The 16,089-nt window shown below is 38.0% G+C and overlaps 1 protein-coding gene across 1 annotated transcript in view; it reads right to left on the minus strand.

The window, feature by feature from the left end:
* cacna1g (calcium channel, voltage-dependent, T type, alpha 1G subunit) overlaps positions 1-16,089 on the minus strand; it is a 128,650-nt gene that overhangs the window by 94,803 nt on the left and 17,758 nt on the right. The window contains exons 3-7 of the mRNA XM_084134731.1: positions 15,730-15,827; positions 7,925-8,084; positions 5,091-5,382; positions 3,540-3,632; positions 1,506-2,322 (exon numbers count right to left, since the gene is read on the minus strand). Coding sequence (XP_083990857.1) covers positions 1,506-2,322; positions 3,540-3,632; positions 5,091-5,382; positions 7,925-8,084; positions 15,730-15,827 — 1,460 coding nt within the window. The remainder of the gene's footprint in view (positions 1-1,505; positions 2,323-3,539; positions 3,633-5,090; positions 5,383-7,924; positions 8,085-15,729; positions 15,828-16,089) is intronic.

Raw genomic sequence — 16,089 nt, forward strand, 5'->3', positions numbered from 1 at the left:
TAACATGGCCAAGACCAAAGAGCTGTCCAAAGACACTAGAGACAAAATTGTACACCTCCACAAGGCTGGAAAGGGCTACGGGGAAATTGCCAAGCAGCTTGGTGAAAAAAGGTCCACTGTTGGAGCAATCATTAGAAAATGGAAGAAGCTAAACATGACTGTCAATCTCCCTCGGACTGGGGCTCCATGCAAGATCTCACCTCGTGGGGTCTCAATGATCCTAAGAAAGGTGAGAAATCAGCCCAGAACTACACGGGAGGAGCTGGTCAATGACCTGAAAAGAGCTGGGACCACCGTTTCCAAGGTTACTGTTGGTAATACGCTAAGACGTCATGGTTTGAAATCATGCATGGCACGGAAGGTTCCCCTGCTTAAACCAGCACATGTCAAGGCCCGTCTTAAGTTTGCCAATGACCATTTGGATGATCCAGAGGAGTCATGGGAGAAAGTCATGTGGTCAGATGAGACCAAAATAGAACTTTTTGGTCATAATTCCACTAAACGTGTTTGGAGGAAGAAGAATGATGAGTACCATCCCAAGAACACCATCACTACTGTGAAGCATGGGGGTGGTAGCATCATGCTTTGGGGGTGTTTTTCTGCACATGGGACAGGGCGACTGCACTGTATTAAGGAGAGGATGACCGGGGCCATGTATTGCGAGATTTTGGGGAACAACCTCCTTCCCTCAGTTAGAGCATTGAAGATGGGTCGAGGCTGGGTCTTCCAACATGACAATGACCCGAAGCACACAGCCAGGATAACCAAGGAGTGGCTCTGTAAGAAGCATATCAAGGTTCTGGCGTGGCCTAGCCAGTCTCCAGACCTAAACCCAATAGAGAATCTTTGGAGGGAGCTCAAACTCGGTGTTTCTCAGCGACAGCCCAGAAACCTGACTGATCTAGAGAAGATCTGTGTGGAGGAGTGGGCCAAAATCCCTCCTGCAGTGTGTGCAAACCTGGTGAAAAACTACAGGAAACGTTTGACCTCTGTAATTGCAAACAAAGGCTACTGTACCAAATATTAACATTAATTTTCTCAGGTGTTCAAATACTTATTTGCAGCTGTATCATACAAATAAATAGTTAAAAAATAATACATTGTGATTTCTGGATATTTTTTTTTAGATTATGTCTCTCACAGTGGGCATGCACCTACGATGACAATTTCAGACCCCTCCATGATTTCTAAGTGGGAGAACTTGCAAAATAGCAGGGTGTTCAAATACTTATTTTCCTCACTGTATATATATATATATATATATTTTTTTTTTTAATGAGAAAAATGTTATACTTTAATTTCAAGTTTCTAACTAGATTATCGAATAGACATCTCAGGGTTGAATTTCCAGCAAATTTAACTATATTGTATAGTATTACCATGATTATAATATGAATAAAATATTAAATTACTCATACAGTGCTTTTTGTTCATACCGCCCAGTCTTACTCTAAACCCATGTGTCACACATTCAGCTCAAGTAATTCCATTTAAAATCCATTTACCAGGAGGACCTTGTGTCTCCACCAGGCACTGTGAGGTGTTGATGGGAGTTGGGGGTATGTTTAGGTTGGTAAGGACATTAGCAGTACAACTGCTTCCTCCTGGCTCCAGGATTCTCTGTCTGAGCTGCTCTAAGGCCAGAGATGACTGTAACGTGGGGTAGTTCTTATGTACTGGAGCTGCAAATGGCACTGAGTTCCTCTTATATGACTGGAGCACCGTGGGAGAAGGTGAGGGGCCGAAGCGCAGCGGTTCAAGGTGGCCCGCAACCTGATAAACACTATGCATAGATTCTGCACAGCTTGGGACCAGAGACCCACAAAAGGGCTCCTGCTGAGGGATAATGACCGGTAGCATAAGACGCCCAGAGCTGTTGACATTGCCACTCTGGGAACCGTTGTCCACCTCTCTGCCCACATCGGTTCGGACACTTCCATTGCCCAGATGGTAGTGATGGTGGAGGTGATGGTGATGATGGTGCATGACGTGTCGGACGGATCCCTGGCGCTGCTTCTGTCGACGTCTTTTCGTAGGGGGCGGTTCCAGCGGTGGAGAAGCGCATATCCGCAGCCCTGCCCTACGACCGGCGACCCGGATGAGGTGGCAGATTTGTCGGATGCCTTTGCGGATAATGTGGACCAGGTACTTGAGCAGCTCATCATAGCAGCTTCCTGGCTCAGAGAAGCTATTCAGCGTGCTGGCGTTGGACCTGAAGCGCACTCTCTGCTCCTTCATAAGCTGACTCTCCCGTTGCTTGGTCTCAGAGAACTGCGTCGCTATGACAACTAGACAAAGGTTGATCATGAAGAACGAGCCCACCTGAAAAACAGTGGAGGGAGTGGAGTAGACCATGAACGGAGAGAGCTTCACTGCTCATTAACAACATTGTTACTGTAACAACGAGAAAGGATGGCATGACAAAAATAGCAAGTATAAAATCAATGGTTATTTTCTGTGCTAACAGGATTTGAAATTAACAGATTGGAAGTTCAGAACAACGCCAAAGACTTACTTTCTTCTGTGTAACACAAGAAAAAACATTTTGAGAAATGTTTCAGTGTTTTTTGTCCATACAATGGTAGTCAGACAAGTTTTGCTTACCAACATTCTTCAAAATCTTTTCTTTTGTGTTCTGTAGAAGGAATTCGTACATGTTTGGATAGACATGAGGGTGAGTAAACGATGGTAGAATTTTCATTTTTTGGTGAATTTTCCTTTTAAATACCCCTAAATGCCTATCATGTACATATTTAAACAGTTTTGTCTCCATTACTATCACAATCCTACCCTGGAAATCCAGAGTTCTCACGAGAGCACAAGTTGAATTTGCTCAGCGAGTTTACTCTGGTGTCGAGTAATGATGCTCATTAAATATGCCCTTGTATCCGAGCTGCACCAATCACATTGGGTTATCTGATATAGGCGGGCCAGAGGCGAGCTAAACAGATGACGACAGCGCTGTGACGTCAAAGTCATTAGTAAACATTGCAAGATGACTATGGATGAACACCAGTTGTTTGAAACGGCTTTGGCCGCTACAATGAACGAGTTAGACTGGGCTTTTTATCAAAAAGAGGAACAGAAGACGGCGCTCGAATCGTTCCTTTGCAAGAAGGGTGTTTTTGCTGTTTTGCCGCCCGGATACGGCAAGAGTCTAATCTACCAGTTAGCTCTGCTGGTAGCTAAGCGTATGGGGCTTGTTGTGATTGGTCGTAGTGTTATCCAGTTGCGTGCAGTGAGATTTTCAAATGCATGCTTGGTGCCGCCCCTTGAGCTGGCCGATTTTCATTAGTCGATGCCAGACCATTAATCTTTCAGATTTAGGTCTGGATTTCCAGGCTTAAACAAAACATGATTCATTACATGTCATAGACATATACAACTGCAACTACTTTCTCTTGTCTTTGTCTAGTGAGCTGTCTAAGTTTGTCTGACGCACACATTTACACCAGAGACAGTATAGGGTAGTCTGCCTGGTCAGGTATCACTCTCATAAATGTTTCCTGGTCTGCCCAGCTCAGCCCAAAGTCACTCACTATTATCAGGAGGATGAAGTAGATGAAGTTGTAGAAGGAGTGTGAATCCATAACAAAGTACATGATGTCCACCCAGCCCTCCAGAGTAATAACCTACAGGAAAGAACAAAAGTGATTCAGTGCAGCTTATGCAGTTTATACACATGAGAGGCAGTTTATAAAATACATTACTTTTATATAAAACTATTTTTACTCGAACTCTAGATACCGATTATCAACCTCAAGTGTGAAAAAAACATTGGTAGGTGCCTCATTTCAATACACTGACATGCAAACTAAAAGCATAGATAATCTCTGATTATTTGCTCCCATGATCAGTTTTCGTTTCTGTACTCTGTACTTTCTGTAGCATGCATGATTAGGTCGACAATCCAGATATATTTTGCTCAGGGGGGGACACCTTACCCAGCATGCACTCTTCATTCCCTTTGATTAATCTGTCACAGATTAGGGAGAAACAGGGAAAGGCAAAACCGGAAAGGAAAGGCACTTTGCTTGCTATTTACAGGGCAATTGGGTGTGCTAGCAGGATGAAGGGCTGTCAGACAGCTAATTCATTTTTAGATACTAAAAATTAAGCGCCTAGCCACAGAATTGGCCGCTTGCAAAAGGAACATTAAGTCATCGGGCCATTCCACAGTTCAGTACATGACAGTCTTCTAAATATTTAATAGATTTCTATTTTGATGTGCTGTAAACATGAGAAGTAAACGTTTAATTCAATTTGAGATTAGAATCAGTGGGCGCATACTGTCAGATGTAGAATAATTAAAACCTTATCAACCTTTTGTGATAAAAAAAAACGCACAAAAAATTAATACAGACCGCTGATCCCTGCAATTGTCTTCAAGCCAGACTCTAAAAGAGCTAATCTAAAATCCCAGGGCAAATAAGCTTTAATATTTAAAGGCGTTTAAAATATCACTGAACGGTCAGGGAAACTGAGGTAAGCACATTTGGGTTAAAGATAGTAAATTTAGTCTCAGTTTGGATTAATCAGTGAATTACATGTCACTGTTGGATCAAAGTGCCTCAGATTTTGGTGGCTGTATGAAGCCATATCTTTACATTAAACTGTAAATTGTAGGAAAGCACTGATATTGGCCGATGAGCCTAATAATGATTTTCATCTTTTGGCTGCTATTAAAATTCTTTACTTGTTAGTGAAAATCAAATAAATCAGTAAATAAAATCGATGGAATAGTTTTAAATGCTACAAGTGATTAGGAATCACAGCAATATAATGTACAGTGCAGTATGAAAAAAATGGGCATTCACTTTTGCTAAAGATTATATTTTAACAGTGTTATTAAATTATATGTGTTTTAGAGATTAATTTGAGCATTAGATGATGTCAGTGGTAATATAAATGGAAAAATTAGCACAATTAAATTTTCAGTATCGAATCTCTAATACCGGATTACAACCAATATGGTAACAATAGATTGTGCAACCTGACTAAACTGTCATATTAAGGCATTTGTAAGTGTTTTTATAGGTCTTTGTATAAGTTTTCATAGCATCATCAATAAAAGAAGACATATGACAGACCTGAAAGATGGCAATCCAGGCATAACCAATGTTGTCAAAGTTTATGGCCCCCTTGAAGGGATTGACCTCTCCAGCAGAACAGTTGGTGTAATACTTGTTCCAGTTGACGCAGGTGGTGTTGTCTGTGCTATTGTAAGCTGCCATGTCCAGCTGGCACTGTCGGCCCTCTTCATGGAGAGTGGGGATGGAGGTGCACAGGCGCATGCCATTCTCCCGTGGTTGAGAACAGATAAATGGGTTTTCATCATCGTTTTCTGTGTGGTAGTACTTGTGCAAGTCTAGACTGGTAGGCCTGTACAAAAGATAACAACACGAGTCACGTTTTATCAGCAGAGATCGTTTTAATCTATAATTATTTCTTAAAGTGATAGTTCATGCAAAAATGTAAAATGTAATTACTTTCATGACATTCCAAACTCATATAACCTTCTTCTTTTTTAGAGAGAACAAATGACACATTTTGAAAAATGTATTTATTACAATGAAAGGGCAGTGAGGCTTTCAAGCTTCAAAAATGGCACACAGAGCTCAAAAGTACAAAAGTATCATAAACGTGGTCCGTACCACTCTTCCACTATATTTACAGTGTTTTACATTACCTTAATGTGATGAACATACTAAAATCTTTAGGTTGGATCATTGAGTCAGTGAAATGAACTTGTGAATGAATCATTCAGACCGGTTATGTGAACTGGATCAACCAGGTAATTGAGAATATCCATGTCAGAAGAATGATTGGCCTCACTCTAGATTAGGGTCCAATTCACACTATTAACTAGTACTATCAACTATGACTTTTGACTCAATAAACTCCTAATTACTGCTTAACAGTTAGTAAGGGAGTTGTTAAGTTTAGGTATTGGGTAGGATTAAGGGATGTAAAATATGGTCATGTAAAATTAGCCATAAACAGCCAATATCCTAGTAATATGCATACTGATAAGCAAAAAGTTAATAATGAGAATTGGACCCTAAACTAGAGTGTTACCGAATGATTAGTTCATGAAAAACAAAACATTTTGTTATGTGCCTCACACAAATCGTACTATGCTTCAGAAAACTTGGAATGTAGTGTTTCAGTCATATACAGTATACCACTTTTATGATTCTTTTTATTATTTTTTTGTCATTTTCCAGCTTGACAGCTCTAGTCCTCATTTGCAATCATTTAAGTGCAGCAACTGGCCAGGATATGTGTGTCCCACAAAAGTATGCAATGCATAGACACACAGTTCAGACATTTCATGCAAATAAATCAAATGTGCACTGAGCAATAACTAAGCCAATGAAGACTTCAGTGCTCAGCCTCAGTTTCTCCTAGGGTTGGGAAAACACCCATTTAAGCAGCAGTCAGGCTGCAGCGAGATCAACGGTAACTATCTTCAGAAGAAAAGCGATTGAGCAAGGCCTAGCTTTAATGGCGTTTGGCTCTGACACTGGATAATTGGGCCGTCTGTCAACACAAATTCACCTCAGAGAGAAAGTGCCAAGGCGAATTAGCTGCACAAGTACCTTCAATTACACATTGGGACAAATCCTAGCCTTCCAAAAGAACCCTGCCCCTTGAAATATTTATTTCTTAAGAGCAATTTAACAGCAGTTTAAGACCGTCTTAATGTTACATAATCACAGCTTCAAGCCAATCTCTGTGAGGCAGCCGATTCCTTCAAAATGCAATGCCAGGCCGTGAATCCATGGGGTCTAATTCATGCTCTTAGTGCAATGATAGCTGTGGGGTTTACAAAGCTAGATAGTAAAGAAAACGAATTGATTCATGGTTGAGAATTTATGGAAGTAGTAATGACGAAAGTAGTTCATTTTTTATGATTCATTAAATATAAGATAGTGTCTGCTACATGGTTATGCATTTCTGGAAGGAAATCACTTCCAATGGGTCCTGTGTGAAATCTGACTTTATTTGTGCCCAAAATAGTAAGGGTAATGTGTAACATAAAATGGACAACACACTAATACTCAAAGTAAATAAATAGCAATAAATAAAATAAAAAGTAAAACAGATTCAAAATGCTATAAGACAGATTTGTACAGGAAGACAGGTTTGTTTTTGTTAATTTATGTATTGCTCGTTATTGTTTTCAATTTGTAGGATCATAAAATCGTATTTAAATAGAACTGGTGTTGACATTAGGCTAGGGCTGGGACGGTATGGATTTTTTATTACCGCGGTTGAAAAGCAAGAAATTCCCGCGGTATTGCGGTAAACCGCTTTAAACCTCAACCCCTACTTTTTTTTTATTTACGGTGCGGCTTGGACGCGGCGTCCGTCGAAAATAGACTAGGCGCCTATCTGTAGCGAAGCGGCGCGGAGAGACGCTTCTGAAACGCGCCGCGTTGTGGCTGTTGTAAACACAAGCATTGAGTGGGCGCGATCAGCTCCAATAGCCGCGTCGCAGCCGTAACGCGCCACAGTGTGTAAATAAGGGGTTATATAGTCAATAGCCTACGAATGGAATGTTATTATGTGTCATGGAACAACTTGCGAACGGTCGGATTTGCTCCATCTTTTGATGATAAGTTTTGTTTAGAAAACCTTGAATCCATATAAGACACAATGTTATTAGACACAATCCATGTCATTAGAATCAATGAATCCATGTCATTAGACACAACGTGAACACATGTGAAGGCCAGTGTTTATTTTTTTTATTTTTTTTTTTTGCGGTAATGCGGTAACCGTCCCAGCCCTACATTTGGCCTTTCATCATTACAATAATGTGCTTTCACATTATAACCCTCATCATTTCATGACTCCCGAGGTCACTTGTAAATTATTACCGTGACCTTGCTACTAAAGCCCATGTCATCACACTCACAGGGAGAAGTTTTCAGGGAGGAAGCAGCGGTTGCGGAGGAGCCCGGCCCACAACTGGACTCCCACAATCCCAAAGATGAAGAAAACAAAGAAGCAAAGCAGCAGCACATTGCCCAGCATGGGGAGTGTGTCCAGCAGAAGCGTCACCAGGATTCTCATGCCTGCAACACAATGAAAGAGCAACTGTAGTATTATTTCATCCCTCACACACACTCACAAACAACCATTATTATAATAAAAAGATCCTGCCACATGCATATTGCTCTCATTAAACATATGAAACTATAGTGCACTGAACAAACTGTTGCTCCATTTCACGGTTATGGAGGCTCATTGTAGACCTACAGTATGATTGTTTATACGTGCCAGTAAAAATCTCTGCTGATATCCAGTTTTTCAGACACTGTTGTCCTGGCTTCTCCCATATATCTGCCCTGTGTCAAACCACAATGCCAGCTGACTGAAGCATAAATGATGGAAATGATTTCCTGTTCAGGGTTTGGCAGGTAATTGGTGGAGCAGGGTAATCCAGCCGGTGCTCCCCGGCAGCCTGCAGTCTGTGGGTGATAACTGTGGCCGGCTGCTATTTCAACATTTGGAGGAAGAGTGAGTGGCGATAAGCAGTGAGGCATTAACAGGAATGAATGACAATAGAAGATCCGTGTCATCACATAAAATGGCTCTGTGCTGTGTGGGTTTACAGAGCTCAGTATTGTGCAGATGCTGCATTTTCTCAAAGCCGTCCTCTTCGAGATGGGTTTTAGCTCCTTAAATTCACTCTTCACTAATGAGACGCCCTGATAGAAACACGGCCTCAAAATATTTTTGTGTCGGGGGAAGTTAGGAAACGCAGTGCAGTTTTGCGAGTGTTTATCAGCGTGTATCTATTAACTTGTAATTAGGAAGTGGTGAGTTCAGAACAACAACCGAGGTCTCTGAAATGCGGAGTGTTTCTTCCAATTACGATGCGTTTCTCGTGGATAATCCACTGCTCTGAGATTTCTGCACAGAAAATCACTTCCTAACTTCGGTCATTAGTGACTCCAAATGACTGTGGAGTTCACCCTAGCACAGCAATTTAGCTAAGCTTGCCAAGTCAGGGCTTAACAAGCATTGAATCAGTGACAGCGGCACAGATCGGTGTCCCTTACAAACTGAGAGGTAATTCCCCACAGGGAAGTGTATTTCCTGGAGAAAATCACCTTCCTGAATCTTGGTCCCTTAAGAAGATGGAGTTGTGTGAGTTTCATGTGAGTTTCCTCACAATACGATAATGGGCTGTCTGAGAATGAGATTGAGCTAACTTTAGTCTACGTTCTTCGTTAATGTCACTTGTGAACTCATTTTAGGATTTTCCAAATTATGTATGCAATTCATTGAATTGTGTCACTTTCCAAAATATATTACACTATGCAACATTTGCAACGTCAGATTCAACAGTCACATGGCATTTACTATTGGCTGCGCCTCATGAACAATAATGGCAGATTTTAAATAGTGGCGGTCTATTTAAAAGGCGGTCCTGCACCATCGGGGAAACTGTCATTAAAATTATTTGGAATTCCAACAGGTAAAGAGATATTATAGACCTCTCAAACATACAGCTTTGTCAACAAAATGTTTTGAAAATCGAGGATAAAGAAGTACCATGATGAAATCGATTATCAAGGTCTTAAAAAAGTAAATCCATACATTTTTATTATACATTTTTATTATATATATATATATATATATATATATATATATATATATATATATATATACATATATATATATATGTATATATATATATATATATATATATATATATATATATATATATATATATATATATATATATATATATACATACAATTTTTACAATAAAAAGCACAATTCAAAAGCTGAAAAGCTGAAAAGTTGAAAAAAAATCAACAATTTGATGTTAAATTGTACACAAATTACATTCGAAAAAGAATTTATTATTGAAGTTACTTTTATTTCATTGAAAATGGGAGGACATAAAAATGACATACTTCCCCTTTATATGACTATTCCACAGATGCCAGTCCTTATTTTCCTTATCACTGCACTAACACCCATATTGACATAAATGAAACCTAGTTAATTTCCCCAAAAAGACTCCTTGTTTACCCGTTTCCTTATCTGACTCAGCTATGTCAGTCTATAGCAGTTCACTAATGCAAAGGTCTCGCTCTACGCAGGTGGCTTAACTCATTTATAAACTCCTCCTGAAAAGATTATTTAGGGGGGAGAGAGAGAGAGAGAGAGAGAGAGAGAGAGAGAGAGAGAGAGAGAGAGAGAGAGAGAGAGAGAGAGAGAGAGTATTCCCCAAGGGGAGACTGTAAATATCCTGCCATAGCCATTCTATTATGTTAAAAGAGAAAGTCTCCAGGGCCACACAATGTGCTCGGGTCCCTGTGTTATGAAGAAGACTCCTGGGATCTCTCTGCCCTTTGGAGTCATCCACATGCACCAAACAAGCTCAATAACAAAGCACAGCGAAAAAAGAGATCATAACCATGCTATCTATTTATTTCTCATAAGCTTTCACAGATAATAAAAGAGCAGCTTCTCTGTACGTTTAATTAAAATTGCTTGAGGGGACATGAACACCACATAAACACAGGGGTCGATTCCACTGTTGTTCTGCTGATACGTTTTAACACCAGGGTGTTGATACTTGGCACTCTCTTACTTCACTAAAGAGATGAGAAGCTTAATCTTCTCAATATTAATTCAATAAGGTTGTAAAAGGAAAACACTCAAACCACTGTGACTGATTTCATTTCTGCATCACACAAAGCTCATTGAGGAGAAGCTGGTAAAATGAATAGCCTGATGCTAAAAAGATATTTAACAGTAATGTTATCACACATTGATTTATCTCTAAAAACTGCCAGTCTTCTTTCCATCCATGCCATGGGTTATTGATGCGCCTTTGCACTATAACTAAAATCCATACTTCATCTGCGTTGCCATAAGACATATACGCACACACACACAATATAATTATATATAGTATAATATATCTCATAGATATATCATTCTAATTTGCATTTGATTTGGTGCTCAAGACTTTCTTCTTATCAATTTTGAAATACAATGCTGTTCTATTGAACTTTCTATTCATCAAGTATCCTGACAAAACAATGTATCATGATTTCACAAAAACATTAAGCACCAAGCAGAAAAAAAAAGAAAAAAAAAGAAGAAAAAAAATTATATATATACATATATACAATATATATATATATATATATATATATATATATATATATATATATATATATATATATATATATATATATATATATATATACACATATATATATATATATATATATATATATATATATATATATATATATATGTCAACCATTATTAATAACTGAGCAGCAAATCATCATATTAGGATGATTTAATGAATTAGAATGATGTGTCACATGATTAAGGATCATGTGACACTGAAGACTGGAGTAATGATGCTGAAAATTCAGTTTTGCATTCACAAGAATAAATTACATTTGAAAATGTATTAAAATAGAGTTTTATTGTTATTTATTGTTTTATTGTTATATTATTTCATAGTTTTAATCAAATAAATGCAGCCTTGGTGAAACATAACTTCAAAAATAATCCAAACGTTTGCCCACCCTGTGTATATTTATCACTAGGCCTATTACATATTTCATAATTTTATTATATTTTTATAATTCCAGGGAGGCCAATTTCCTTTCTAAAGATCCATATCATTCTTTTGAAATGTATCCCAAATGGTATACTTGAAGGGCAACCATGCATTTTAAACATCGTTAAAAAGATTTTGTTTTGATTTGTTGTTTAATCCATCAGAATAGTGAAATGTCAAGCCATCCACCTGGTCCACATTTCTCTTATAAATCACACATTACACAAATTATACAGTCTAATTCACTGTGTGATTCACTCTTTGTTGCACTGCCTCACCTCTCATCTCCATAATTCATAAAAATAGTCACTCATGCGATAGGCAGAGTTATCAGTTCCTTTCTTTCTGTGTCTGCATCTCTTTCCCTCCAATAGTGCCCTCATGTCTTTTACCAGTCTACATGTCCACCACTCCAATTACTGCTGGCCTTCTGAAAAAGATGACCGCACCATCACCACTGGCGGACACTTGACATGATGCTGTTCCTCGCCCAAAATAATAATAGAATACACAAGTGGGCAGCGAGGCGGGTTTCCAATTAACCTCCAACCGCCCTCAACGACGGAATCATGGTGAATTCTAATCCGCAAGATGAAGTGTAAAAAGCTCTAGACTTTCTGACAGACTAATCCACCTTCTAGGGGGAGTAAAAGGGCATTTAGTGGTCTACATATTACAGACCTTTTAAGAGATCGCTTTTCGCACCTGCACACCAAAGACAAGGCGGAGTGAAGCAGCTGTACATCACAGCACTGTTGAGTATTTTGATTTGTGAGGGAACATGTTTGTCATCGACTGACAGTTTTGGCCTGTCCCTTCATCAATCAAACCATGGGTGTGCAGAACAACAGAATGTGATGTTGATTAAGACAGCTTCTCAAAGAGAACAGAAAGACAGAGGGCACTGAGGTATAGAGGACATAGAAAAAGGTGATGTGAAACAGTAGAAGTGACAAGTCTGCAAATTACAAGCTCAACCATTCGACTTGGTTACTGAAGTTACTGTAAGAAAAGAAAATAGATAAAACTTTTAGTCTCCTTGTTACACGTTACATGTAGTTACTATAGTAATAATAATACATTTTGCATAATTACATGCAACTAACCCTAAACCAAACCCTAATCCTAAACCTAGTAAGTACATATAGTTAATGAATATTAATCAGTACTTAAATGTTTAATTACACTGTAACAATTAAGGACACCTTGATCTAAATATGTTATTATTATTATTATTATTATAATTATTATAAACTATTTACAATATTTACTAAAAGCACATAAATACATAAAAAATATATATTACAGAAAAAGCAGACTACACTTACAGAAATTATAGTCCATTGCACTGCCTGAATCATTTTTTTTGCACTGCCTCACTCATCCCCATACTTCTTAAAACTAGTCACTATAAAAATAAAAATAAAAAAATAATGTCAATTTTTTTTAAAGATAGATAAATAAATAAATAAATACATTAATTAATTAATTAATCAATTAAAATAAAATAAAATAAAATAAAATAAAATAAAATAAAATAAAATAAAATTAAATTAAATTCAATTAAATTAAATTAAATACTTCCAGACCCTATTTGTATAAAATTGCCATGTAGAGTGGGAATGCCCACCAATACTTGGCCATTTATTCTAATACTTTTTCTGTCAAAAGAATTTAAAAATGTTTATGAAATGCAGCTATAGCTTTCAGCTTGACAGTTTAATGATTGATGATTTGAGGATTCTCCTATTATGCTTTTGTTCCCTCTTTTGTTTTTGTGCTGTAAAAAAATAATTAAAAAAAATTAATTCTTCCAGTGATGGTCCGCAGCAGGCGAGCTAGAGATAAAATAATTACTAAATTAATGCAAACATTAGGCCTTTATTTAGTCTGGGTGGCTCTTGAATTAGGTTCATTCAATTATCTTGAATGAATTAGGCTGTCTGCTACCACTTCACCCCCTGTCTCTGATTGGCACAGGTATTAATTAGGCAATAATGATGATATGAATGGATGCACTTTTGTTTCCTAAACGAACTAGAAGGCATGCAGCTGGATGCCATTTCTGACCCCCCGAGCCTACTATGAGAAACATGGCCATCTCCAGTGATTATATATGGGTGCTGTTTGTCTGTCGGACTGATATACTGAACCATATCCAGAGAGGTGAGAACTGAACGGGACCCCACACAAATTACCCTCACCAAAACCTTGTCAGGGCTAGTCAAAACATTCCAGCTAAATACTACCATTGTTCAATATACATTTTACTACCCTCCACAAATAGGGACATCAAGCAGGATCGGCCAGACATAGTTGCTTGTGAAATAAGAGCCGCGGGGGAACCGCGGGCATCTCCTTGGCACAGAGGGTGATTAAAACATCCGGTATATAATGATGTGGCCAATGAAATATCATCACCCTGCCTTAGAAAGAGAGTGAATGTGTGTGAGCCAGTCTCTATTATTATTTCTGTGTGTGAGTGTGTGTGGAAAGAGAGAAGCCGTAAAAAGCAATGAAGAGGAAAATGATCTATAAATCTAAAGTCCCTAAAATGGCATGAACTCCTCTGCTATATGACTGCGCCCAGGCTACATTTCTCTTTCAAATGTTGATTAAATTACATTAATTGACCACAGTGCTTAAATAATGCAATTCAACATAGAACATTCAGAATTTAATACACTCTTTGATTGAATGCAGGGAATTAATAAATTTAAGTTCAGAGTTAAGTTCCCATTTTGTACAACAGAAAGTGATACAAATGCACCTTAATTGAACATTCATTCAATTAAGATTAAAATCATACATTGATTTTGCACATTTAAAACCACTGATTCGACCAATAAGGTTTCATAAGTTAATGTTAGTTAATGCCTTTACTAACATTAACAAATAGCAATACATTTGGCATTTATTAATCTTTATTAATGTTAATAAAAACACAACTGCTCAAAGTTCACGTTAGGTCAGGTCAAATAAATATTACCAAATAAAACTTTTTTTTTAAAGGGATAGTTCGCCCAAAAATGATATTTAAGCCATGATTTACTCACCCTCAAGCCGTTTGAGATGCATATGTCAATCTTTTTTCAGACGAACACATTTTCAGTTATTTTAGAAAATGTCTTAGATCTTTCAGTGGTTATAATGTCAAGTTATGGGGTCCACCTCCTTCAAGTCGCAAATTGTGCATGCATCCTTCTCAAAAGTAATCCATCCGGCTCCAGGGGGATAAACGAAGGCCTTCTGAGGGTAATCCGTGCGGTTTTGTCGTAAAAATATACATATTTAAAACTTTATAAACGAAAATAACTGGCTTACGGTGGCGGTCGACGCGCGTTCATGGAGATGGATGCTGGCGTATGTCGTAGGACGTAGCGCAGGAATTGTCGTGACGTAGAACGAACGTGACAGCGCAGCCAGAGAGCAGAGCAAAACAAAACTCAACGTTCGTTCTACGTCACGACGCTTCCTACGCTACGTCCTACGTCATATGCCAGCATCCATCTCCATGAACGTGCGCCGACCGCCACCGGAAGCCAGTTATTTTCGTTTATAAAGTTTTAAATATGTATATTTTTACGACAAAACCGCACGGATTACCCTCAGAAGGCCTTCGTTTATCCCCCTGGAGCCGGATGGATTATTTTTGAGAAGGATGCATGTACATTTTCGGACTTGAAGCAGCTGGACCCCATTGCTTCACATTATAACCACTGAAAGATCTAAGACATTTTCTAAAATAACTGAAAATGTGTTCGTCTGAAAAAAGATTGACATCTTGAACGGCTTGAGGGTGAGTAAATCATGGCTTAAATATCATTTTTGGTCATTTTAGTTCACGTTAACAAATTTGTTAACTAACCAAAGGAACCTTATTAAGTGAACATCACCACTTTTTAAATTATTATTATTATTATTATTATTATTTCACTTTTGTAAATATTTTCAATGTAACGTTACATTTTTACTCATCATTGATGTAAATCAATATAAACTAATACATGTACACATATTATTATATAACAGACCACCTTCATTAAGTTACAGTGTATGGTTTAATACAAAGTGTGCAAGTGCATTTCGAACATGGCTGCTGATATTGTACTCACTGGGCACTCGGTTAATAGCTCGAAGAGGTCGTAATACTCTGACCGTTCGGACAGCAGAGAAACTAACATTCTGCAGGTTGAGAGAGTATTCCAGCATCCTGTAAACACACAAACAAAAAGAGTTAAACTTTTAATAAAGCAAGATACAGTATGTGAATATATGCATTCACACATTATCCAGGGGAATCTGTTAATTAATCCACATTTTGAATTTTATTAGAATTTTTAATACCACCTAAAGTGAAAAATCAATTTGATTTTCAAGCTGATGAACATCCTCTATATGTATCCCTTACTATGGCAGAATAGCATAAAAGGGCAGCAATATTTTCAAATAAACACTGACAGCCCAGACGCATT

This window comes from Abramis brama (genome assembly GCF_963993115.1).
Source record: "Abramis brama genome assembly, chromosome: 14".
Classification (NCBI taxonomy): Eukaryota; Metazoa; Chordata; class Actinopteri; order Cypriniformes; family Leuciscidae; genus Abramis; species Abramis brama.